This window comes from Podospora pseudocomata, assembly GCF_035222375.1.
Source record: "Podospora pseudocomata strain CBS 415.72m chromosome 1 map unlocalized CBS415.72m_1.2, whole genome shotgun sequence".
In the NCBI taxonomy this organism is placed as follows: domain Eukaryota; kingdom Fungi; phylum Ascomycota; class Sordariomycetes; order Sordariales; family Podosporaceae; genus Podospora; species Podospora pseudocomata.
In genome coordinates this window covers 442,690-468,432 of record NW_026946364.1, presented here as the reverse complement: position 1 = coordinate 468,432, position 25,743 = coordinate 442,690, and the positions used below count along the sequence as shown (strand labels likewise).

General features: G+C 51.6%; 9 protein-coding genes and 1 non-coding gene across 10 annotated transcripts; 6 read left to right on the top strand and 4 right to left on the bottom strand.

The window, feature by feature from the left end:
- Positions 1-77: 77 nt before the first annotated feature.
- Positions 78-2,481, bottom strand: QC762_101420 (uncharacterized protein; the record flags this gene model as incomplete). Its single annotated transcript, XM_062884523.1, has 2 exons — positions 1,315-2,481; positions 78-1,253 (listed from the first exon to the last, which is right to left on the bottom strand). The coding sequence occupies exons 1-2, from the start codon at positions 1,885-1,887 to the stop codon at positions 78-80; spliced, it is 1,749 nt and encodes a 582-aa protein (XP_062747363.1). The 5' UTR covers positions 1,888-2,481.
- Positions 2,335-5,145, top strand: QC762_101410 (uncharacterized protein; the record flags this gene model as incomplete). Its single annotated transcript, XM_062884522.1, has 2 exons — positions 2,335-5,039; positions 5,092-5,145. Exons 1-2 carry the CDS (start codon positions 2,958-2,960, stop codon positions 5,143-5,145), a joined length of 2,136 nt encoding a protein of 711 aa, XP_062747362.1. The 5' UTR covers positions 2,335-2,957.
- Positions 5,146-5,715: 570 nt separating this feature from the next.
- QC762_101400 (uncharacterized protein) lies at positions 5,716-7,921 on the top strand (the record flags this gene model as incomplete). The annotated part of the gene is made up of 3 exons (XM_062884521.1): positions 5,716-5,947; positions 6,013-6,835; positions 6,944-7,921. The coding sequence occupies 3 exons, from the start codon at positions 5,716-5,718 to the stop codon at positions 7,764-7,766; spliced, it is 1,878 nt and encodes a 625-aa protein (XP_062747361.1). The 3' UTR covers positions 7,767-7,921.
- A 1,472-nt stretch (positions 7,922-9,393) lies between these two features.
- On the top strand, positions 9,394-10,602 carry QC762_101395 (uncharacterized protein; the record flags this gene model as incomplete). The annotated part of the gene is made up of 2 exons (XM_062884520.1): positions 9,394-10,065; positions 10,129-10,602. The coding sequence occupies 2 exons, from the start codon at positions 9,394-9,396 to the stop codon at positions 10,600-10,602; spliced, it is 1,146 nt and encodes a 381-aa protein (XP_062747360.1).
- Positions 10,603-10,914: 312 nt separating this feature from the next.
- On the top strand, positions 10,915-12,602 carry mxr1 (Peptide methionine sulfoxide reductase). The gene is made up of 2 exons (XM_062884519.1): positions 10,915-11,895; positions 11,967-12,602. Exons 1-2 carry the CDS (start codon positions 11,586-11,588, stop codon positions 12,314-12,316), a joined length of 660 nt encoding a protein of 219 aa, XP_062747359.1. The 5' UTR covers positions 10,915-11,585; the 3' UTR covers positions 12,317-12,602.
- Positions 12,539-14,698, bottom strand: QC762_101380 (uncharacterized protein). The gene is made up of 2 exons (XM_062884518.1): positions 13,387-14,698; positions 12,539-13,327 (listed from the first exon to the last, which is right to left on the bottom strand). Exons 1-2 carry the CDS (start codon positions 13,929-13,931, stop codon positions 12,844-12,846), a joined length of 1,029 nt encoding a protein of 342 aa, XP_062747358.1. The 5' UTR covers positions 13,932-14,698; the 3' UTR covers positions 12,539-12,843.
- A 2,305-nt stretch (positions 14,699-17,003) lies between these two features.
- Positions 17,004-20,156, top strand: QC762_101370 (uncharacterized protein; the record flags this gene model as incomplete). The annotated part of the gene is made up of 1 exon (XM_062884517.1): positions 17,004-20,156. One exon carries the CDS (start codon positions 17,004-17,006, stop codon positions 20,154-20,156), a length of 3,153 nt encoding a protein of 1,050 aa, XP_062747357.1.
- Positions 20,157-20,760: 604 nt separating this feature from the next.
- Positions 20,761-20,872, bottom strand: QC762_0027400. The gene has a single exon. It is a non-coding gene; the product is annotated as a tRNA-Arg (tRNA).
- Positions 20,873-21,057: 185 nt separating this feature from the next.
- QC762_101360 (uncharacterized protein) lies at positions 21,058-23,460 on the bottom strand. The gene is made up of 3 exons (XM_062884516.1): positions 23,398-23,460; positions 22,401-23,297; positions 21,058-22,352 (listed from the first exon to the last, which is right to left on the bottom strand). The coding sequence occupies exons 2-3, from the start codon at positions 23,054-23,056 to the stop codon at positions 21,221-21,223; spliced, it is 1,788 nt and encodes a 595-aa protein (XP_062747356.1). The 5' UTR covers positions 23,057-23,297; positions 23,398-23,460; the 3' UTR covers positions 21,058-21,220.
- Positions 23,461-24,277: 817 nt separating this feature from the next.
- On the top strand, positions 24,278-25,719 carry QC762_101350 (uncharacterized protein). Its single transcript, XM_062884515.1, has 3 exons — positions 24,278-24,743; positions 24,804-25,006; positions 25,076-25,719. Exons 1-3 carry the CDS (start codon positions 24,644-24,646, stop codon positions 25,247-25,249), a joined length of 477 nt encoding a protein of 158 aa, XP_062747355.1. The 5' UTR covers positions 24,278-24,643; the 3' UTR covers positions 25,250-25,719.
- The last annotated feature ends 24 nt before the right edge of the window (positions 25,720-25,743 follow it).

Genomic DNA, 25,743 nt, shown 5'->3' with positions numbered 1-25,743 from the left:
TTTTCCATCCCAGAAATGTGAAGAAAGACAGCAGAGTACCAAAAGACAGTTTTTGTCATATTGGCCTTTCTTTTCCATCATGATTCCTCCTCAATCACCGCGGCCTCGTCACCTAAAGACATTTTTGACATTCGTCCAACATTGGAGACCGATGAAACCGATGACCGTCGACTTCTCCCTGTGTCGGTTGGCGTAAATGAAGAGCCCGCATAACTGCTGACAGACGAGGAGGATGACAAAGAGAGCTTTCTAGTACTTCCTTTGCTATCTCTCCGCTTACTCCTTTGGAAGAACCTGGGAATCTCGGGGGAAGGGTTGACAAGTCGGCAGAGGTACTGAGGGTCCCGGTGCGCCCGTTGCACAATCCGGTTGAGGTTCTTGTGTAGTGCAGGTGCTTTGGCGCGCTTTTCAGGATCTATCTGCAAAAGATCTCGCTCAATCAAGGTGATGAGATCCTCCACAGCGGTAGTGCTGTCCCCGTCACTGCAGCAGCGAGGGTCATCTCGCAGAAGCCTGATTGCATCAATCACTTTGGAATGAATAGTCGCCGGGCCATCGTCGGTGGTGGACTGTGTGAAGAAGTTTCCAGGAGCTGTCCTGGGGTCTCCTCGTCGCGGCATCCGCTGTTTGCGAAACATCTCGACGGCCTCGAATTCGTATTGAAGCCAGACCACAAACTCCAGAAACATGCAGCCCAATGACCACATGTCATAGCGACGAGGCCTTGGTTTTCCGTTTTTGAACTCGGAGGTAGCCTCAGGAGCTTCGTAAGATATGGTCGCATCTCGAGTGTTTGTGGCCTCGTTTCTGAGTGCCGTCGCCTCGTGGTGAAACTTGGACACTCCGACATCCGCAAGGACAAGTCTACCTCCAATTTTACCGGATCCTTGGGTGGCTTCAGGAAAGTGAAGGATATTCTGGGGTTTGATGTCCCCATGGCGGATTCCATTGTCGTGGAGGATTCTGATGGCATCCACGAGACCAAGCATTTGATCGAGAGCCCATGCAATGGTCTGCGGTGTCCACAAGCTCGTGCGTGAGCCATCCCCTTGGAGGTGCCAAAGGTCCCTCAGATTACCACCAGCTGCCCAAGGGAAGAAGAAGTAATTTACGGAACCTTTCTCGCAGCTTCCGAGAAGACGTATCAGATGATTGTGGTGTAAGGATTGGATTCTGTCGAGGTTCTCCTTTTCTCGGTCGAAGGCTTTCTTGTCTGGGATTTCTTTGATAGCGATCCTGTCGTACGAGGTGGCCTATATTAAACATTTGCAATTAGTACAGGAGAGCGACAGGGCCGCAAAACGAACTTCTTACTGTGAAAGGAGGCACCTGGTGGGAAGGATGAAGTCTGCCATGATAGACCGATACGCCGTCACTCCCGCTCGCCTTCCATGTGCATTCCTCGAAGGGTAGGGGATGACTGCGGTTCAACTTCAGGGCCTGGCCAGCTGTGTGAAACACTGGTGCCAGAACAAGGTATTGCTTCTCGAGAAAGCTGTCGACGGCAGCCGGATCTCCCCAGTTGTCGAACGCCGGAAACGATTTCTGAGTGGTTGAAGAGACGATGGTATCATGCTCTCCATTTTTGACAACCTCAAGAGGGAGATGATCATCGGTAAGGCCGTCCTTCGTGAATAAGGTCTGGATTGCTGATGGCTTGCCGATAAGGACAAGAATAGCAAACACCCTCCTTGCCTGTTGATGAATCTGACGGGCCAGGCTATCTTCGGAGACCAGAGTGTAAAGTCGTGATCCAAAACTGAGATGTGGGGTGATTTTCTCAATGGTAACCTTTGCTTCCACAACGCTCCGCGGTAGAAACTGGATTTCGCCAAGGCTTGACGTGGTAAGGCTGCCTTTCAGCGACTTATAAAGAGGCCCTGACATGGTGCCCTGGGACGATCTTGGCAAATGCGGACAGGCGGGTCTTCAAGCTAAAGCACCAGGGGCAGCAATTCAGCGCATGTAAACGAAAGTGCAGAAGCGAAGGGAATTGATTGATGCAAGTTTTATTTGGGACTTTTCCAGTTTAAGACTCAAGACGAGACTACATACCCTTCATGATGGCGGACCATGCGGACCATATTGGATGACTCGATATTCGCTCAAAGGGTGTGGAGGATGCCTTGGAGATGCCTGAAGGACGCCTGGGGGGTGCCGGAGTCGTAAAACAAGTGCTAAGGGTGTGTGAAGAGAAGAGGTGGTGTGTGAGAGGCCCTCTATTGGTCACCAGGAATCCGGGCCCGGGACCAACAAGCAGTGCAAGTCGCATGTCGGCATTGGGCATAGCCTGAATGAGCCATGGACAGGAATCGGGACATTTCTTCAGGATCCGGTAAGTCTAAAGGCATCCAAGCGCAATCGGAGACTTAGTCTAGCTAGGCAACACTCTTTTTGTCCCCGTGACGGGATGAATGCGATGAAAACTCGGGATAAGGTACGTCCTTTCTGGCCGATCAAGAATTCAGAGATAAGGAATCCTTTTGGGTTGGAATGATGGAATCAGGACGGGAGGGAACCCAAAAGGCTGACCCCTCCCCCAGGTTTTCACCTGATTGCAGCTGGCTGGCAGATCGGGGTGTCGTCAACCAACTGCACCGCGCCATATCGAATGCGCGTTGTTGCAATCCATCACATTTCCCCTCGTCCTCGCTGGTCACCTATGCTGCATGAGAACTGCACTTTTGACTCCTCCTCCCGCTTAACTGATTATTGACGAACAGCATGCCCACGATGCAGGGACAGATACGGACTTGCGCCAACGAGAGGGGAAAAGCTGAACCCCTCATCACCGAGACCCAACCACTCATCGGGCCTAGAACCACAGAAAGCAAGCCATATGCAAGTCACGATTGCTGACCTAGGAGCAGATAAGATGGCCAAGGAGGTTATACCCCGCACCTCGAGGGACTCTATATTTCAACGACAACTCGCCGCAAAACTTTCTGGATGTTGAGATGTCTTTACGACAAAAACACCGTCTGTCCTTCTGTTATTGTAACATGGGTACCATGCGGCGCTTCTTTGGTCGTCGTCGAAAACCCCCCCCTGATACTTATCAGGAACCCGCTGTGGTGAGGCCCAATCCAGAGGAAGAACTTAGGAGTCTCCGGAGAAGGCTAGTACAGTCTTTTGTCACCAGCGCCCTTCCTAGCGGCAAGGAATTCCTCCCAGTCACAGAAATCGATAAATTGGTCAACTATGCAACCATTCGGCTGGTGCTTCCAGAAAAGGCTTCGACTGATGTGATTGATTTTGTTTGCGGTCACGGAAAGACACTGTTTCTTATTCTAGTGGTTGGCAATGAGGCTTCTCCAAATGACCTGTTGGCTATCATGGAGAGTTGCCGGAAACACAACATGACAGACGAACACCTCCCGGTCGACCGTATACCCTGCGTCGGGGGAAAGTTACCATGCCATCAACGCGTTGCCCACCACAAGGCATGGGACGTATTTCATGACAAACTCTGGGCGCACATATCATTTCGATTCTTTCAGGACCAAGCAATGTTCACAGCACCTGTTATTCTGAAAGACAAGTTCATATACGAGCTGAAGGAAGGATGTGTGCTCCCAATCACCTGGAAAGCCCAGAAACCTCATATTGGCCATTTCAGTACGGTCTACGAGGCAGAAGTTCACCATGCCCATCACCAAGACGACAGATACTTTGGAGAGTCGCTCAAGGTTGCATTGAAACAGCTGAAACCACTAACTTCGGAACCTGGATACAATGTGGAAACGGCTTGGAACCACGAGACCTCTGCCTTGGAAGAGATAAACAAGCTGCACCATAAACATCTCATCCGCCCATTAGCCGCCTTGCGATGTGGTCTGGAGCACTACATCATGTTTGAGTGGGCAGACGGAGGCAGTCTTCGAGAGCTCTGGGAAAGCCAAGGCCCAGAGCCGAAAGACCTTGACCCTGACCGAATCATGTCGGTCATTGAAGAGGTTCTCGGCATAGTCGGTGCCCTTTCAACCCTCCACGGCACAAACAACAGGACCAAGACTGGCAACGTGGTCCGACGGGCAGCAGATCTGGCAGGTATGGCAGCTGGTGAAAGATTGACCGTACCTGTTCCGCATTCGGTCAAACCGCGAGAGGAGGAAACAAAAGATCACAGCCCCATCACAACCCCCGATACATCCAAGTCCCCGAGAAATGTACCCGAGATTCACGTTCGATTTGTTGAACCATCAGACGACGAAGTTTCTTTCAGAAGCGAAGACCCTAACCGATCTTATGTCAGCGAGGAGAGCGATGCAAGCAGCGATGAACATTGGCGACATGGCGATCTGAAGCCAGAGAATATTTTACAGTTCAACCAGTCACAGACCAACGATTCCCGTTGGCTGGGAACGTTGAAAATAGCCGACCTTGGCCTGGCCAAACAGCACGTCTTTGCCACCGCTCGAAGAAAGGACATGACAAACCAGAAATTCACGACATCTCATTACGAGGCTCCCGAAGCTGTCGCCAATCTACATCTCCCAAGGTCACGCCGCTTCGATATCTGGTCTATCGGTTGCGTTATTCTCGAATTCGTCATCATCATTTTGTACGGGAACGATGGGTTGGCGAGCTTCTATGACCAACATAAAATCCGCGAGAACCCGCACACAGACACCCTTTACTTCACAGTGGACCGAAATGTTGCCCGAGTGAGTGACATTGCGAGTCATTGGATCGCTGAGATTTTGAATGATCCCGAATGCAACCGGGCCGGTGGTTCGGCACTCGCAGATATCGTTCGACTTGTTAGGGACAGACTTCTTGTTGTTGAGTTACCCAGTGAAAACATGGTGCCTAGCCAGATCAGCAGATGCCGAGCTGATGCTGGCGAGCTGAAGGAAAAGTTGGAAGCTATTTGGGGGAAGGCCATACATGATGAGTCTCAGGGAGGCGATTACCTTTGCTTTAGGAAAGACCGAGCAAATATTGCACCACCAGCACCCCTCCAAGTAATGAAGCCCAAGAGGACAGCAGCAAAAAGCCGACTAGGGGATGATCTTCTCAAAACACAGCCAAATCTTGTATGATATCCCGGTTGTCCTGTAATGAAGAACTCCGCTGATGGGACTTTAGGAGGTACGTGAACCGTATCAGTATCGATATGACTCTGGGAAGATGACCAACTGACACACCATTCACTCCACTGAACACATTTAGACAGTAGGTTCATGATACAAAGAACCAAGACTGTTGAGAAGAGTCGAGAGCTGACGACCATCAGTATGTGAGTCGCCTTTGTATCTGCAGATTCATGGATTTCACTGACCTCGAGGATCACGGCTCGAACGGGTAGACGGTATGTTCCTTGGACACTGATTTCTAAATCGTCTCGGGTATCTGACTGTGAACTTATTTGTAGCATGTGAGTGATTCTGTAAGAAAGCTAGCGATTTTTGCTTTAAATTGACCCATCGGCCTGTCTACTGTGCCAGATCGTAAGTTTTTTCTTTTCTGTTTTTTTTTTGCTTATCCAGCTACTGCCTCTGCCGGAGGAAATGAGCGCTGATAGCTTCATGTAGCCTGTAAGATCAACCTCCTGAGTTGCTCCCTTCACGGCTCAGCACATATCTTAACAAATCACAGTTAGTTACGACTTGGAGCTATCCAGTCGACAATGAATTCGCCTTGCGCCAACACTGTATCCGGTCATTGGCATCAAACCCACTTCCTGCAAACTCAATCCAGAGACTTTGCCCAATGTGCACGAATCGAGATCTGCTTTCCCCGGAGCCTTGCCAAGATAGCTTTGCAACTATCAAATCGACGTCCCGTAATTGCGAGCTACACATGCTTGTTTTCGATGCTTGTATCACCAAGTCAGGAACAACGCCCAAAGGTGAAACTGACTTGGTAAAATTACAAAGAATCGGCTCTCATCTTTTTTTGGATCGTATGCCTGATCCTTTTCTGTCACTTTGTCTTGTTCCGAGTAAGTCAAGGATAATGGTAGCTAGATGCAGTACTCCTTCAGTTTACTGACTAACAGGCTGATAGCAAAGTACCCGTTGCGAGCGCCGCCCAGTTTCAGGCACGCAGCTGACGAGATTCAAATCGGACTGCCAGCCCTGATGTCAACATACAGTGACGCATACTTCACCCTGCTTGCCAACTGGCTGAACGATTGCGATCTTAACCACCCAGACTGCTACCTCAAAGCAATCCCGTCGAAAAAGGGCTTGGCTCTCCCTACCAAACTTCTCGATGTCGGGAGCTCCGCAAGCCAGCAATCAATTTTACTGTGTTCCTCAACTTCGCTAGGTCTCAAAGGAGAAGACACACGGTACATCGCACTATCACACCCGTGGGGAAACTCTCGCCATAACAACCATTTCTCCACCACCGCCACCAACGTCAGCCCCAGGCTTACATCCGGGATAGCTATTAGTAGCCTTCCTAAGACTTTCAAGGACGCAGTTTCCGTGACCAGAGCTCTTGGGATCCGGTACTTGTGGATTGACTCTCTCTGTATCGTTCAAGGCCCACAGGGTGACTTTGAGACTGAAGCTCAGAAGATGGAGACAGTGTTCAGTTTGGCCTATTGTGTGATTGCGGCCAGCAGTGCCAGTGGCACTTCGAGCGGATTCTTGTCTTCACGCCCACAAAGAAAGTCTGTTGCCCTCAATCTGTCTGCTAATAGTGGCAAGGGCGACGTTGGAGACAGCGAAGACAACAACGCCATGGTCTATGTCTGCGAGGCAATTGACAACTTTCAGACAGATGTCATCGATGGTCCTCTCAACCAACGTGGTTGGGTGCTGCAAGAAAGAGCTCTTGCGCGCCGAACGATCTATTTCACCGAACGACAGACATATTTTGAGTGCGGTGCTGGGGTGCGCTGTGAAACACTTACAAAGATGACAAAGCACGTCCTTGGATCTCTTGATTGTTTCTTTTGTTACACTAACTAACCTTTTTTGTCTAAAAGTAACCAATCCTCTTTTCTCGGCGACCCCAACTTCCCGCAAGTAGCCCTGACCTCGAGCAAAGGGGGCAAGATCCGCCTGTACGAATCCCTTTACAAGACCTATTCCCGACTGCAATTCACGAGAGCATACGACCGCCCTATTGCCATCGCTGGCTTGGAACAGAGGCTCGTGGCCGCTTTCGACACGAGAGGGGGGTATGGGATCTTTGACAGAGTCCCTTTTTTTGGGAGGAGTTTGCTTTGGACCTGCGAGGAACCAGGGGGTATGCGGAGGATCGAGTTCCCCGAGGAAGGGCTGGGACGGTATAGGGTGCCACCTAGCTGGTCGTGGATGGCTTACACGGGTGCGATTGGTTTCATGGATTTGCCGTTCGAGGGAGTTCATTGGCTGGAGGATGACGTTCGGTCGCCGTGGGGAGCTGCGGTTTGGGAAATGAGTCTTGATACCAGCGGGTCAGGGAATAGTACTGCTAGTTCCATGTGGCATACCGGGCGCACAGATCAAGACAACCACCTCAGCGGGAAGGGTCGAAGACTGGTGGTAGGGCTGAAAGTTGCTGAGAAGAAGATCAAATGGGATGCTGGGCAGCGACCTACCGGGATAGATGACGCCAAGGAATTGAGAGTTGTGGCTGTTGGGAGGCGAAAGTCGAAGAGCAATAAGCCTGCCAGGGCCCTTGAGCACCATGTCCTCGTGGTGGTTGGAATTGGTGGATGGAGAGACAGTGGTGAGAGAAAAATATACGAGAGAGTGGGAGTTGGGTCTCTCCCGGGAGATTGGATTACACACAATGAACAGGAAGAGGAGATTTCCATCTTTTAGTTTATTCTAGCAGACGCTCAAGCAACGTGGTTTGTGCCGTTACCTCCAAGGCCGTGCTGGTGTCGTAGTTACTTTATTTGTCCATGACGTGAATCACAGGGCGCTCTTTCCTTTTGTGAAGCTGTTTGTTAGCCAGGCAGCTCCTAGGACCACCCTACGTTTGATCATTGACTTTTCAAACTATTTTTCACCAAATTCCTCAACATCTCTTGGCTGTTTTCCGTAGAATTTTGCCAAGTCGACTTCTGCCACCACCTGGCTAGTTCCTCCTTACACCCTTCAGCAACAAGACCACAGTCTTCAATGGCTCGCACAGTGCAGACCAAGCAGAAACAGAGGAATCGTGACCTGGTGAAAGCGGAGTTTCAGTCGGAGTCGCTGCTTGGAAAGCGAGCCCGCAGGGACTCTCCGCCTGTTTTTCCCAGATCAAATTACAAAAGAAAGGTGTGTTAAACTTTGTTGATGCTAAATGTCTCTTGACAAATACAGAAAGAAGGCAAGGACTCCGGCAGACCCAGCGGCGATGTCGAGGAAGATGGCGATGTCATTGTGACCCTTTCTGAAAGCGTTACTCTCACCAAAGGAATGACTCGACTTCATCATCAAATTGATGGTCAAATGACAAGAGCCCCTTGTCTAGAATGTGTCTATCGCCTGGCCCAGACAGGGACTGTTCTAGAGTGCCCGAATGATCTCGACAGCGGCTTTTACAACACGGAATGGGAGACTGATGAATCTTGGTTCTGGGCCCAAACTACAGATGAGGCCGAAAATGATCACGGGCACACTATGCATGTGCTCAGCTGCCCTACATGCCTCAGCAATTTCTTCTACGAGAACCGAAAGTCATACAGTAGGACTGATTTCATAGATCCCGCCAACGAGGAGCTCAGAAAGGAGGTTTTCATCAAGATCCATGAGTGGAGGTGGTCTATAGACAGGCGCGTGAAACTGAAGACGAAGACGGAGTCGGAAGAGGAGAGAAAGGCCGCTAAAGAGCAGGCCCTGGACGAATTGACTCAGGTTTATGAGAAGTGGATCGATGAGAGCCGCACTTTTGTCGAATGGAAGCCAAGGATGAGGGCAACGCAGAGGAAAATGTCGATGGTGAAAAAGGTGGTCTGGAGGCTATGGGTGTCGGGCAGGACATGAAGGTGAATATCCCCAAGCCTGGAAGACTCTGAGAATAATAGCAGCACAAAAAGGGCCAAGGTTAGGTGAGGTACAACGATCAGTTTACCTCCGAAGGCGGACAACACTACCTAAGGTACCTGTCTGGTTTGACAAGCTAGCCTCGAAACACTGTGAGCAACGAAGATGCCATTTCGGTCAGTAAAGGTCGAAAGAGAAGGTTACACGGCATACAGTGATAGTTGGGGGCTGAAATCATTCCACGGTAACCTATATTACAAGTGGGTTACATTTGGGGAATTTGGGGTCCTCGCCCTGATCCTGCAGCTTGATGAGTGGGGCCCTGATAAGTGAGGCAGTTTCACTCATACTCAGCAAACAACACCAGATACAAATACCGGCCCAATAAAGCCCATGAATAAAGAGTTATTCCATTCTACCAGGCTGCCATCCTTTCTCCTGCTCGTCTACTGTCAGTGAATTCCGCCCGTCAACCATGACAAAGAGCTGGGACTCAGGAACTGACCTGTCAGCAAACCCTGAGCGGCTTCTTTTTACCATCACTCGTGAAAATATGCAAGGCCATGATGAGACCGATCTGATCCCACTTTATTTGGTGGTTTCAGGCATCAAGCGCCTTTTCCGCTTCATTGAATTCACTTCGAACTCCTCCGATCATGACGCCCAAAATCGGCGCCAATATCAATATGCGGATGGAAAACCTGCTCTGAAGCTATTGAAATCCGGATGCCGGATTGGGTTCAACCAAGAGCCACATTGCACCTCTACCTGTACGGATCCTGATAGCAGGTCTGCGTCCACCAGTACTCTCGCCAACGGCGTTACTCTTGCGTCTGCGGAAGTTCTCATCCGGAGCGGCAGTCTAGCCTGGCCGCTAGACTCGGATGACATGGTAGAGCTCAGAGCATATGGAGTGAACAACATTCGAGATTGGAATGGATCTTTCGTCCTGGGTTCAGTACTGCAGTCCGCTGTAGCGTCTTGCCAGGCACACGACGGGCTACTTGGCAACTGTTCCCCAGACCTTTTGAATTTGCAGCGAGTCGGTTTTGAGAGCTCGTCCTCTCTTCTTGGGCTACAATCCGCATTGACAAGTTACTGTGAAGGCACAGATGTGACTGTCAACGCTGATGTTGCTGGACCTGGCGTAAGTCGACGACTCTTGGTTCTCTTGAACAAGCCAACTAATATGAGTGTCAATGAGGTAAAGGTTTTGTTCTCTCATATTGCTCAAACCCTCATGGTCTTGGTAGCATACGGGTTGATGAACATCTTGAATTCCTGGACATATCCAGTGCTCATGGTTAGTAGTACATCGGGCCATGGCATTTTTGAAAGCGCCCTTCAACATCATGAACTCGCAACTGGTGCAGGTTCTAGCAGTCAACGGCGTGTTGCCTGTACTCCTGATGCAATCTCTTCTTCAGCGAGTGGGGATGGGATGGTAAGACTTTGTTTCGACTTTTACAAGAGATTCTGTCAGCCGACCGGGCATTTTTCAGGTGATATACATTGGCCCTCACCCTCGGCAACTGCATTCTTGCGGTGGTCATCGATAATCTGGAAAGCCTTTCCCCAACAATGGAGACAGTCTGGTGCCATCTCCGTGCTACAGAAAAAGTCGAACAGTGTGGCAATAATCCTTCATTGCAGGCGTTCTGTTTGGCCTCAATTCCCGAGTTGACCCCGCCTTCTTTTCGGAGTGCTAGAAGAGCGCATATCTATCCAGTAGTCATGATTCTAGTTCTTAATCAAGACCTGCTGCATATTGAGAAAAGCAGGATCCCTCGATGGGTTAGTCGTTTTGTAAACGCACGTCGTTTACGGTGGACTGGAAGAATAGTGCGGCTCCTCTGGGGTTTTGTTGAGTTCTTGGTGATGGTGAACTTGGCCGTTCATGCCTGGACACTCCGAAATATCGCTGAGGAATTGGGCATATCCGCATGGAATCGAGGGAGCCATGGACAGGTTGTTGCCTCCATGGTATGGGCGCCCAATCTCAAAAGGCATATTGGCTATCTTTTAAAACTCTTATTCTTGTCGAATTTGTAACTTGGGTCTCTCGGAGCCACGGGAATCCTCCTAACGAGTGAGAGAAACACGTTTGACTTGGATTCAGGGGTCACTCCTTTTCCATCATATCGATATGAACCCTAACCCTGCATTGTCAAATACCCCTCATTGATTTGGAATCCCATGTCGCCCCTTGTGGTTTTGCCCCGCGCCGAATCTGCGAATCCCGGCAGCGCGACGTCACGATCGCAAAGAGCTTCAGCAGAGCTTTGGAATCACTGCTTCGATGACAGTTTTTGTCACCAAAAGCATATGAATGCTGACAATTCCCACCGGCCAATTCTTTATCCTCACTTTTCCCCCGCTCCAGATTCTCGAAGAGTTGACTCATCCCATCCTTCCTCTCCTTCCTCATTTGACATCCCGGAAAACATCGTCAATAAATATCTCTCGGTAGCTGCTCCAGACCCTTATTCGCATTTCGCAATCCCACATCCATTCTGTCGCAATCGCGGGAACTCCACCCTTTCCAGGGCCCACGATCCACCACATCCTAGTTCCCATTGCAACAATCGCATCGCGAGAGCTACATCATTATAATAAATCAATCACATCCCCCCCCTCATAGCTTCGCTGCTTGCCGTAACTCTGTCCATGTCAACCTGCCCCTTCATCCTCACCAAGCTCTTCGCCCCCTTCTCACGAGCCGCCATCGCCAAATCCCCAAACACCCACTCCCTTCTCAAGAAAATGGGCACCTCCGCCTCCGCCTCCGCCGCCACCCAAAAGGAATACCCCGAGGGCGCCGCCCGCGCAACCGTCGCGGCCGGCTGCTTCTGGGGCGTCGAGCACATGTACCGCAAGCATTTCGGCTCCAAAGGCCTCTACGACGCCCGAGTAGGCTACATCGGCGGTAACACCCAAGACCCTTCCTACCGCGCCGTCTGCAGCGGCAACACAGGCCGTATGTTTCCCCTCCCCATCTCTCTTTCCCTCAAAATCCCCACAATCTAACCTCCCCCCGATTCCCAACAGACGCCGAAGCCACCCTCCTAGTCTACGACCCCACCAAAATCTCCTACACTGACCTCCTCACCTTCTTCTACCGGATGCACGACCCCACCACGTCCAACCAGCAGGGCCCCGACAGGGGGTCCCAGTACCGCTCGGGGATCTTCTACCACGACGCCGAGCAGGAGAAAACCGCGAGGGAGATGACAAAAAAAGCAAACGAGCAGTGGTGGAACAACAAGATCGTCACCGAGATCCTCCCCGCGCAAAAGTGGTGGGACGCTGAGGATTACCACCAAGAGTATCTCACCAAGAACCCGTACGGGTACGAATGCCCGAGTCACTTTTTGAGAAATTTTCCCGATTTGCAATAGCAGCCCCGGAAGATGGCTACAAGACTGTGATTTTTTGAGCTGGGTTGGGATATCTTTTTTTTTTTTTTCTGGTGAACGAAAATGGGGGTTCGGCGTACTGGTAAACAAATGGGACAGGGCGGGAAGACATGGGAACACAGCACGGCAGCTTTTAACATGTGATGGACATCACCTCAACGGATATATCACGAAATGCAAGCGACGGAGTTGGCAGTGGACGTTGCTTTGGCAATGTTTAGAATGTTTTTCTGGCCTTGGTAGCAAGGCTGGTATAATACTATTTTTGTGTACACATTTGGAGAGCCATCAACGGCTGGATGGTACCTTTGAAGTTACCCCAATTCCAACAGAAAGGAAACTATACCAAATTTCCAAGTCCTAATAACGCACAAGGAGAGCAGAGAGAGTCGCTATTTCCTTAAAGCGCCGCCCATTCCATGATCGCAACGGTCCTGATCTACCGATAGTGAACACCCCCAGCTGTTGCCGCTTCTTATCATCGATTTCACGACCTATCCTCCACAGGTTTACTTCCTCCTCTGCTGCATCATCAAGATCTGGACCATGCGCACAAAGATGTTGAGGAAGTCAAGCTCAAGGCTGATGCTCTCGTTGACGGGATCGCGCTTGATGAGGCCACGCTCAGCCAGGCGGGCGTGGTGCAAGACCTTCTGCACGTCATAGAGAGTGAAACCACCGAAGACGGCCAGACCACCCCAGAGCCAGAGGTTCTCGGTGACGGCGAGTGTGCGAACGGCGGTGGCGGGAAGAACAAGAGGGGCGAAGCCAGAGACGGCCACAATGGCAGCACCGGCGAGAAGAGGACCGCCGATGTAAAGGTACTTGTCCTGCTTGGCGGTAGCGCCGACGATCGAGATGGAGCCCATCATGGCAGCTGTATAGAGACCGGCGCGGGCAAGAAGAGCAGGGGGAGCCATGACCATCAAGGGAGCAACGAAAGCGGCCTGGGTGGCATTGAAGACGGCCCAGAAGGCATACTTCGGAACATAACTGGAAGACGGACGGTTAGCAATTGCCAACTACATGATTGACGATTGGCAGTAACATACTTGTCAGGGTCCACGGAGCGGGTAGCAATCATAGAACCAATGCTGAGAGCCAAACCACCGATGCCGACAACCCAAGGGTTGGTCTGCATGAGTCTGTAGACAAATCCGCTTTGGAGCATCTGATAGGCTGTCATGCCGATAATACCTACACCAAGACCAGTGTGGAGGAAGGTCTGGTTGAGATACTGGCGCTCAAACTTGGGCATGCCACCCTCTCTCGACTCCCCGTTGAACATGACATTGACAGCGACGAGGGTGCCGCCGAAGATGGCGCCGCCGATGATGAGCTTCCGCACCGTCTCCTTGCGGCGGGCTGTAGGATCATAGTATGCATAGCCGCTCTGCTGCTGGTAACTACGGGAGGAGCCTCGAAGTCTGGCGAGAATGTTGCTGGAGCTGTTCTTTGAGCTGAGTGCTGTCCTCGAGGTGAAGAAGGTATTCTGCTTGGCTGATTGATGGAAGGCGCGCATTGCTGACGGGGGCTTCGCAAACTGCATCGCCAGACGAGGGGCAAGCCCCGCGCGGAGCGTAAGTGTGAACGACATTATTCTAGTTGTGGTCGATGCTGTCTCGATGATGACGGCGACAATAGGAGTTGTGTGATCTAGGGACTTTTAACGGTGGTGCATCACCAGGGCGAAAGGCAAAATGAAGATGACGTTTCGAGGTGGGCTTTTGCTTAGCTAATACCAAAAGGTGGCCCAAGCTTTCCGGAAGCTTCGAGCAACCCCGCGTCTACCCGGGCTCAGCCTGCAATAACCCCAACCCTATGACACATCTTGGCCTCATGACGACAAAGTTTTGGGACGGCTTCCAGTCACAGCTCGGAGATAGGTAAGTTTTTCATGGAGATATGGACTTTGCGGACTTGATAATATTCTTCAGGTAAAATTCCCATGTGGTTTTGGTGGAGTCTGATATGAACGCTACCTCTTGAACCACTTGCACTCTTTCAGACCGTGAGATCCAAGCTGAATAGCCCGGGGACGATGAGAAAAAACTAAGACATGACATCTTTATCGGAGAGCTCACCTTCCTCTCTCGTCTCAACGAACAAGCCACATATAAGCTCGTCCTTTCGTTTGTGTGTCGTCTACTTAACAAGCGATGCTACATATGGAAGGTCTATTCCGTACTACTAGGAGAATAGAAATATCACTAGAAATCCCGCAATGTCTCCTCTTGACGTGCTACTCGCTCAGCCTTTCAGCCCGCGCCTCATGCTGTGCCACGGTGCTCATCAGAGAGGTGTTTGGTCGACTTCCCAGAATAAACCACACTGTCAAACACACCGTCTTGATGCAGGCGTTCGTCTCTTGGCGGTCTGGTTGGCTAGGCAGAGGGTGACAGGGTCAAATATGCAGAAGTCCGCAACGGCAAGCCCCAGGGACGAGACGGAGAGATTGGCCCATGCCCGACGCACAGTCCAACGCTAGAATCCTTCTCGAACAAGAAGCACAGGCCATCCATGGTTGAGGCGGCAGAAGAGATGCCGGTCATCCCGGATGCGTATGGGGTCACTGTGACCACAGCATTCGCTGGACCCTGAGTGTTTCTGGGCAGTATCCAATACCAAACCCAAGGTGAAACGCGAAGCCAGAATCACCGTCATCCATGAGTAGTTAACTGAGTTCAGACATGGAGAACAGAGCTTCCGCAACTGCCTGGCGGGCCGTTGGCAAGCTGGAACCACGCGGAGCTGGGAGAACGAGCTCGTCATCGTGCAGCATGGCGCCCTCAGCTGCACGGCTCCTTGCGCCGCTGAAGAATGACGGGAGACCACCATTTGCCCGTTTACGCCCCACAGCCCGGGCTTCCTGTACTCAGTCAATTGTGTCGATTCCATAACTGAGCAATATCAGTCTCCTACTCCTATCTGGTATCTGTCGCAATGGGCGGTTACAGAGCACTCGTAGCCCCTCCACTCCCGTAGAATGGCCCACATGGCGCATGGTGGGGTGCAATCATCCTAGGTAGTGAGGTGACGGGGAGGGAGTTTCGTTGGGTTTGCGGCAGAACCTCGAGTGACAAGGCGATGGGAGCACCGCCAACGTCTATCCCGTCTTGGGATCTTATAGCTTGTCATGTTAGGCTACCACATTAAGGTAGAGCACCTCGTTCCGCGGCACATGTCGCAGGAAGGAGAGACAACTCCCATCGCTGATGGAAGCAGAGATAACAAAGAGGAAGGCAGGTCATGCCCCACCCCTGCATCGTCTGCATCTGGTGCATCTTGCTTGCTGGCAGCGTGCCTCCTGGCGCGCCGTGCCCCGCATTCAATGCCCCTGCCCGCAGCCTACCCAAATCGCAAATCTCGAGCTCTGACGCGACAAGAACGGAGCTCCTTTCTGCTTCAACTGTCTGCACCTCCCCCGAATCGGCCAAAGCACGAGCATTTTGTCTCCTCCAGCTCCACCGCCGCCGGCCATCGCAACGCCCATCTTCTGCTTCCTTTGCTGCTGTACATAGGAGGCCAAAGTGCCGGATTGTATCCCAGTTGTTTCCAGTTGTCAAGGCCGTGCTTGGCACCGGCATCCATTACCACGCCGTTCGGCTACCTGTCGTGGTCCCCATGACCTCTCACCATGTCAACAACAACCTCTATAGTCCATAATCTTTGTTTGCCAAAAGCACAGCGTGTGGCTCTTTAGTATCGAGGCTGAATGCCACTGCCTTTCCTCCGAACCGCGAGAGCAGCAGTCCTTCAGACTCTTTCAGACGAGACATCTCCTACCCGGACGACTCCAGCGTCTCCAACGAGCTACCCATTGCTTCCCTCCACCTTCTCTGTCTCGTCTCTGTTCAGCATAACAGCAGCATCGATCAAAGATTCACCCATACGCATCCCGACTCGCTGGCTGATCTCTATCCCGTGTTCTTTCCGCCTTTGGGGGTGCACCCCACACTTTGACCTGTGATATCGCCGAACAATCTTGCCATCCAGCTTTTGGGTGTTTCAGCTCTTTTACCACAAGTAAGCGGTGCGCAAGGCATGCCAGGACCACTGGAGAAGCATTGATACTGACCAAGTTTGGTGCTATAGTCTCATCTTTTCCGAACCTACGCGTGGGCTCTCAATAGAGATCGAGAGGAGCTGCCTTGCCCCTTCTGCTGAAGGCCTGATATTGGCCTTCGAATTGCTTGACTGTGTTCGAGACCGAGTGCGCTTTGGATGCGCAAGCCGTTTTTGCGCGATCAACAGATCTTCCACATACAACTATCGACCCACGCAATTCAATTCGCCAACGTCCTTGTAGTGTGTTTGAGAAACCAGCGCCTCCGCCTATACATTGCCATATCAACTCTTTCCCCACACGGGCCAAGACGAGCCTCAACAAGCGAGGGACAAGCGAGTGCATAACTTGGTTTCCCCAACTTCTCTGTGCCTGGTCTTCCTTTTGTGAGGGAAGCCGTAGTTGCTGGCTGGATATAGCATGAACAGTTACCGCCTAATTTCGATCTAGCCGGGCCCTCTACATTGTACGACATCACGGGGCGAGAGAAGCCATTGCTACCCGCGATACACTGTCACACTCGGGGTCATTCTAGGTAATCTCATCAGGTACCGTACTCCATCGGCTTCCGGGAGGGCTTCCTTCCGGTCTACCCAAGACAACATGCGACGGAATCGAGCTCCGACACCGCCAACCTCGCCCTACCGGGCCCTGGCGCACCATCATGCACAGCATGGAGCGGCAGCTCAGGCGGCACAGCAGGCTCGTGATTCGGTATCTTCAGTGATCAGATCGTTCAACGTCGAAACCAACCCAAGTCGACCAGTGCGTCCCTCGCCACTGACTGCTTCCACCATTCCCGACATGCCCCTCGACTTGGTGGATCGCATACGTTCCTTTCCACTCTTCATGTCTGCCCCCGACGATTTCCTTGCCGCCATCATCTCCCATCTCAAACTCCAACTCCATTCCGCCCATGACCACATCCTTACCGAGGGAGACGAAGCGAAAGCAATGTATTGGCTAGTCCGGGGCGTTGTTGCTGTCACATCTCGTGACGGTGAGGCCGTTTATGCAGAGCTGAAGCCCGGTGCCTTCTTTGGAGAAATCGGGGTTTTGATGGACATGCCGAGAACTGCTACCATCATTGCGCGGACGAAGTGCATGCTGGCCGTGTTGAAGAAGGAGGATCTTCAAGCTGAGCTGCCCAAATATCCAGAAATGGGTACAGCTATCCGTCAAGAAGCACAGGAGAGACTGTCCATCCTCAAGAAGAAGCGTCAAGAAAGCGGACTCAGCAGCAGACTTCCCGACACGAATGGCGCACAATTAGCCCGTGAAGCTGTGCCTGGGGAGGTTAGCACAGGAGAAGTTGGTATCATTAAAGAGGGAGCCGTTGTCAACACCAAAAAGCGAAAGTCTCCAAGTCCAGGCGTCATTGAGGATCCAACAGTTGGTGGAAGCGCACTCGGCGGCGGCTATGTCAACGTCCGAAAAACACTCAAAGAGCTACCTCTTTTCTCGAACCTGCCTCCGGATATCTTGCACTTCCTTGGCCTCAGTGCACAACCAAAGTCATACTCACCGTTCACCGACATTGTCCGTCAAGGGAGCCCTGGAAATGAGATCTTCTTCATCGTCCGGGGAGAAGCTGAAGTCATTCACGAACCTCTGAGCCCACCAGCCTTCAAGCGAGACACGAGGTCAGCATTTTCACGGCCAAGGCTAAAACAAGGCCAGTATTTTGGTGAGGTGGCAAGCTTGGGGCTTGCAGAGGGTAGAACAGCTACTGTCCGATCCATCACAGCCGTAGAATGCCTGATGATTGGTGGGGATGCGCTTGAAGAGTTGTGGAGGAGATGTCCTCCGGAGGTCAGGTCACAGGTGGAAGAAACAGCAAAGCAACGCTACCATTCTTCGGACGAAGACGTGGATATGACTGACCCCGAAAGCCATGCGCTATCGTCGGATGAAGAGAAGCCCACATCGAATGAGATAGAGGTGGCGTTGCCGACTGTCACCTTCACGACGCCATCCAAGCCCGGCTCCCCAGCAAGTGAAGATTCAGATGTCACCAGACAGCCGTCTGACCCGGATCCTTTTTTAAGTGTGGACATGGAGAATCTTCGTAACCGGCGTCGCAACTCGCTGGCCCCACCGGTTCCTCAAACAGACAACTCGGCCATCGTCAGCCCCGTGAAGGTGCAGCCGGTCACTTCTATCACGGTGCCGCTATCGCCGGTTTCTCCGGATGGCTGTCCTCTACCAGCTAAGCGCGCAAGGACCCTTTCACGGAGCTCCGCGACGGAACCAGGCGATAGGATAACGGCCATATCAGATGACCTTTGGGTACATGTTTTTCAGCACCTCGATCTGCTTGAACTCATACGATTGAGAGCCGTCAGTAGAAAGTGGCGTCAGCTGTTGACTACGAGTCCGAACCTATGCACCGAGATTGATCTCGCTCCGTTCAATCGGAAAGTCAATGACTGGGCTTTGGTCAATATCCTAGCGCCCTTTATTGGGCAGCGGCCAAGCAAAATAGATATCAGCAACTGCTTTCACATCACCGACGAGGGCTTCCAGGCATTGTACCGATCGTGCGGCAGCAATATCAAGGTGTGGAAAATGCGCAGCGTGTGGGACGTGTCTGCCGGTCTCATTTTGGATATGAGCGAGAATGCCAAGGGGCTTGAGGAGGTGGATTGGAGCAACTGCCGCAAAGTCGGCGACAACCTGCTTGCTAGGGTAGTGGGCTGGGTGGTGCCTGAACCACCGCCACCACGCGAGAACCACAAGAATGTGGTAATATCTAGCTCTGCTGCGAAGGGCAGGAGATCCTCGCAGTACCAACAACGAGGACAGCAACAGGCCGGACAACCAGGAGCGCCTCAACCTCCACCTCCAGGCACGGTCATCGGCTGTCCCCGTCTCCGCCGCCTTAACCTCTCGTATTGCAAGCACATTACGGACCGCTCCATGGCGCACTTGGCTGCTCATGCGTCCAATCGCCTCGAGTCTCTTTCCCTCACCCGATGCACCTCTATCACCGACGCCGGGTTCCAGCAGTGGGGAGCCTATCGGTTCACCGAGCTCACCCACTTGTGCCTGGCTGACTGTACCTACCTCTCTGACAACAGCATCATTGCCCTTGTCAACGCCGCCAAGGGGCTTACACACCTCGACTTGAGCTTTTGCTGCGCGCTCTCCGACACGGCAACTGAAGTTGTTTCGATTGGTCTGCCCAATCTGAAGGAACTCCGTCTCGCGTTTTGCGGTAGTGCTGTCAGTGACGCCAGTCTGGGATGCATCTCCCTCCACCTCAACGAACTCCGGGGGTTGAGTGTCAGGGGTTGTGTGCGAGTGACGGGTAACGGGGTGGAAAACGTGCTGGAGAACTGCCCGGCGCTGGAGTGGCTTGATGTGAGCCAGTGCAAGAACTTGGGGAGCTGGTTGATTGGGGGCGGCGTGGGGAGGTGGGGTTATGATGAGCGGAATGGCGTTAGTGGGCAGAGGGGGAAAAATGGGGAGGCTTGGGTCATTGGATCGCAGAATGGGATTAGTAGCGTGCGGAATACACCTGGTGGGAATATGGGGCCTGGAGGAGTCGGATATGGGAGTGTCGGTGGGGGTGGGAGGGTGTCTAGAGGGGGGAATATAAGGACGAATATGGGACCGCCACCGTTGCCGGGGGTCAAGCCTTTGGGTCCTGGGCCGGTTATGAGGCCTGTTATTCCGCCACGGGGGGTGGTGAATAAGAGTTTGAGGAGGCCGGTGAGGTTTGTTGTGGAGAAGGGGCCTGGTGGGTTGAGGTGAGGTTGTACATGACTGTGGTATTTTATGTGATGAGGATATGTTTATGAGGGATGAAACTTTTTCCTTTATTTGAGGGGCGGTTTAGTGAAAAAAAATGGAAAAGAAACGGTGGGGTCTTTTGCATATTGAACTTGTGTAAATGGGAGTACATTTCTGGCGTGGTTTATTATTTGGTTTGAGGGAATTATCTAGCAGGATAGTGAACAGGGTCATCCTTCGTTGGGTTGGGTTGTGGACTGAAGGGGAAGATTTGGGCATTGAGTAGATATTTTGGGTGAGGATAAGTAATGATGGGAAAACACCTGAGGAAAGAAAAGAAAGGGGGCAACAAAAGGTCTGCTTGATACCCTTTTTTCTTTTTGGTATGTTGGGGACGAGGGGAGGCAGATAATGTTAGAATGATAATGAGATGTTGATGCATGATGGCTTTTGTGAGTGAGCAGTGTGAAGGTTGGGAGGCAAGCGGGGATGGGTCTTTAGGATATGGCAACCTCGGCGAAAGTGAGGATAAGGACCAGGTCCTTTGAGAAAAAGAAACATCACAATGAACAAAGTAAGGTAGCTGCTTTTTCATGTGTGTCGAGTCACAAAAAAGCAAAAAGAAAGCCCGACGTGGGACTCGAACCCACAGCCTTAAGATCACTTTGAATCCAACTCATATGAGATCAGAAGAGAGAAAGTAGAAGTCTTACGCGCTACCATTGCGCTAGCCGGGCTGGTTTTGTCTGTTGTTGTTGTTGGAGTTCCGGGATGGAAGAAAGGGTTTTCATGCGGGTGTGATTCCTGACTCTTGTGTGCATGTGGAAACAAGGTTTGGTCGGGTTTTGCTTGATGTGTGGAATGGTGGCAAGGGTTATGCTTGGTGGGTTCGGCAGTTGGTTGCCGGCCGGCTGGGGGGAGGGGGGAGTCAGAGGTTCAGGGGTTGCTCTATGGTGAGGTATCTGCAAATCTACCCCATGTACTCCGTATAGAACACTTGGAACAGCTGCTCTGTTTACACAGAGAATTGGTGGTGCACGCAACGCAGCGGTGCCCCATCCTCTATCCTGTAAACTACCAACATATCAAGCCGGTGATGCCCCCTTCTTCTCCTTCCTCATTTCACGCTCACGACGTCGAGCCTCCGCATTCTCACGTTCAGCTTCCAACCCAGTCTTGGTCTCTACATGCACATCGGCCAACACCTTTTTCCGGATCAGGAAGGAAGCGAGTAAGCCAGCGGCCGTGATACAAGTGTACATGATCCACATGGGCTCGAGAGAGTCTGCCAGAGCAACACGGACAGCGTCGCGTTGGTCTAACGGAAGGCTCGCGATGATGTCGATGTCAGCGCCACCAGCCTCTCCGGAAGAAAGGACCCTTGACAGAGCAGGGGAGATGCCAGCGGCGACCAGGACGGGGTACTGTTTGAGTTTTTCGTTTTGATAGACCACCTGGCCGATAACAACAGAGATGGCCTGGGCAATCTGACGGATGAAGCCGAGGGTTGATGTGGCGGTTGCGACATCACGAGGTTCAGTATGTGCGTGGAGGGCGATGATAGGCGCTTGAAAGAGGGGGCCAACACCCACACCTGCCACAAGCTGGTAGAGAACAAGTTTTGCCCAGCCACTGTAGGCGTCCAGGTCGATGAACAAGCCAAAACCGAGGGTCATCATGAACAACCCGAAAATGATGGGCGGTCTGTACCAACCGGTTCTCGCAACCAGCCATCCGGTCGCGAGACTCCCAAAAGAGAGCGAGAGAGCGGTAGGGAGAACGTAAAGACCTGACTCGATAGGGGTGTTTCCACGCACGGCCTGAAAGTAGAGCGGGAGGAAGAAGGATGCCGAGATAAAGACGACTCCTTGAATGAAGACGCAGAAGAGGGTCGCGACGTTGCTCACGTTTCTGAACAAGGACATTGGCATGACAGGAAGTGTGGCGTAACGCGCCTCCCAGAAGATGAAAAGCGCCCAGGTGAGCAGGCCAAAGACGAGAAGGCAGATAACTTCAACCGAGTTCCAAGGTGCTGAAACACCACCGTATTCAAGACCGAAGAGGAACATGAGCGTGCCGGCAACTACCAAAAAAGAGCCCACCCAGTCGATAGCTTTGAGGCCTTCAATGAGCGGTGTCCGTGGTGTGTGGAGATCGAGAAAAAAGAGGATAATGAGGAAGGCAAAACCGTCAAGAGGGAGGTTGATGTAGAAGCACCTAGATCTATTAGCAAAGGTTAACTGGCGTGAGTGAACTTGAACATACCATCGCCATGACACCTTCTCAGTAAACGCACCACCAATGGCCGGACCTGTTGCCGCAGCAACTGCCCAAACACCGCCGATGACACCATAGAAAACACTCCGAATGTTCAGAGGGAAGATGTCGCCGATAACAATCTTTACAAGAATGGTCAAACCACCCCCACCAAGACCCTGAACAGCGCGGCCAGCGATGAGCATACCAATGTTGTTGGAGACAGCGCAGATAAGAGATCCAATCATGAAGATGGCGTTGGCAAGCAGGAGCATGGGCTTGCGGCCGAATATGTCTGAGATCTTGCCCCATGACGGGATTGATGCGGCATTGGCGAGCAGAAACGCAGAACCAATCCATGTGAAGCCTTTACTTGACTGGAAGTGGTCACTGATTGTAGGAAGGGCCGTAGTGACGATGGTTACGTCTAGAGCGCCGAGGAAGACAGCCAGGCACAAGGCCAGCATAATCAGGGCGATCTTGCCTTGAGAGCGGCCATTGATGTGATTGGGGTTGACTGGTTCGCCATCGTCTGTAACTTGTGGTTGCTCTTTGTCCAAATCGTCTGGTGAAGTGGCATTGACGGGACCAATTTCGCCCTTGTCAGACTTCTGCTTTTCCGTCTCAGGGCTATCTGCAGCAGATGGTTGGGCGGGTGTCGACATGGTGGGATAATATGATTCACAAGATATCAGGCGTTGGGACGAAATCAAGTACGGCTCCAAGATGAATGCCTACGGAGAAGAATATTATGTTGAAGTCAACTTTTATTTTAAGAATATCTCGGCCATGGTCTTGCAATTGCAAACACGAGCCCTGCGACTGACCGCTTCAATGCCATGGCAAACAATCCCCGTCTTAGGTCCGTCGAGTCACCGGCGAAAGCTTGTTGGTTTCTAGCGCCTGCTGTAGAAGATGTCAGTCGGGTTTCGACCAATAGATAGGCGTGGTAGAAATCTGTGATCTGTTTCGATTTTCCTCAGCATACTGTGTATCTGGCACTTACAAGATGATCTTGCCCACTAACAGCCTAGTGTGAGGATGCGATACTACAGTATGTTACTCGTCACTGGATGACGCTTTTGGGGTTAAAAGTTTCTGTGCGAATTCGAGTATTGTGACATGTCCCGATAGCGTACCGATAGCACAGTGTGTAGAGATAAAACGTGCCGATTGGGTCGGTAAAAGCATCCCACCCGTCCATCTCCGAACTGCAAGCCCACGCGAGCCTTTTAGTTCTGCCTTCTGTACTAGGCAAGACCCTCCGGCCGGGGTCCGGACCGTTCCGCGACTCGGTCTAGTCAGCTCGTATTGAGGTGCCGCTGGGGAGTGCGCAAGGGACTTGGCCCTCCTTTATGTGCGTTGACGAGACTAGTGGAGGTGACCTTGCAGATACATCAGGTCGGAGGCGTGAGGAACACAGACTCTGAGCCATATCGAGAATCGAGATCATAAGGTGCCATGGGTTTCTGGACTTACCTCGCATTTTGGGTGTCTATATGATGATTGATATTTTTGAAGGCTTTTATACCCCCGTGAACGACAATACGCTCATTTTGCTTCTTAGCTCTGGCGGATTTGACTGAGATAGTTTTGGAATCAAGGTCCCCTAGAACTATCTGATACTAGGCCGGATGCTGCCTTGTGCAGCATCAACATATCCGCCGGATATGAAAGGAAGCCGGAGGAAGTTAAGCTATTCCTTTATAAAAAGTCTTGAGTATGAGCCTTCCACAACCTCAACGGTTAGCAAATAACACGATAATCTTGAGTCCCATGATTCCTTCATGGTTTCAACTCCTCACAGGTGAGTCATGCACCTCGGAAAGATGATACTTTGTCAACAGACACCGCTGAGACTGCGGGAAGAGGGTTGGGTATGTAACACTTGGAGTTAGGTGTTGACAATGGTAGAAGTCCAAGTGGTCCAGTTGAATGAGATGATGACGTCTTTGTCAAGGGAAAAGCCAAGCACTTGGCACCGGATGACAGCAAAGTCTTGGCACTTGGCGTTTTTTCTATACTACCGTATGGCCAACTGACAGGCAGCTGGCGTTGTAAGCAAAAGTCTCATCAAGGGCTATGAATGCACCCTTTCCGAAGAGCCTCTCTGTGTGCCTGTAAGAGAGCCAGGGGCTGAGTAGAGAGGATAACAGGCATATTGCTGCGGAATCTCAGAGATCTTCTAGCTTTGATATGCGCTGTGTCTGCTGTGTCTGACTGCCCAAAAAGTTCTCTCAAGTCAACTCAACATGGCTACTCCAGTTGTTCGTGTGGGTGTCGCAGCTGTGATTCACGACCCCAAGACCAACAAGTTGATCTTTGGGACAAGAAAGGCCTCTCACGGAAATGGTATGCTTCCTAACAATTATCTTTCGAGTATCGAGGCTTCCTACTGATGCAATTTTCAAGGAACGATACAATTCCCGGGCGGTCATCTGGAGGTAGGCGAGTCGTGGTTCGCTTGCGCTGAAAGAGAAACGCTCGAGGAGACTGGATTGCTAGTCAGGGCCAAGAAGTTGCTGGCCACAACCAACGATGTGTTTGACGAGGAGAAGAAGCATTACATCACTTTGTTCATACTCTGCGAGAGAACCGATGACCAGGAACCGGCTGTAAGTGATGCTGGTCTTTTCTTTGCACAGCCAGAAACAAATACATGAGGCTAATAAATCTTACCACAGGTACTGGAGCCTGAGAAATGCGCAGGGTGGTTCTGGAAGAGTTGGTCTGACGTCAAGGTGCTGATAAGTGGGGATACCAGTGGAAGTGGGAGCGGTCAACAAGGGGAGCAAAAGTTTTTTCTGCCCATATTGAATTTGCTCAGGGATCATCCTGATATCGAGAGCCTGATGTAGCGGAGGCCGGTCGACAGTACAAGGAGAACAAGGGGGACACGTGGAATTGGAGGAAAGTTCCAATGAAGAAGAATCAAGTTTGGATGGCGTGATGGTTGGCGATGCGATCGATCGGACACCAGCTATTCTTGGGGGATTGGGTTTGAAGCATGTTTGGTGAAGGACGATTGGACAGATCCAGAATCTCAAGGCTACAGATGAAGCGCGTGCGGCTATCAAAATTCTAGACCATCGAAATACTGGCGAGATGCGATAGCAAGATAAAAGGCCCTGGAGCCCGAGTGGTCGCCGAACGCCGAGTAATGTTGTGTCTATGAGGACCGGGCCGAAGGCGGAGGAGAGGCTGGGCTAGTTGTTCTGTCTTGAATTCTGCAACCTTTTGGTCAGTAGCGTGTTATCCTGGAGACATTTTTAGATAGGGCTTTGCCAAAATGTGCATCTCGAAATGACACTGCTGCCACAAATACCGGCCCATTAATTGAGTTTGCTGGCCC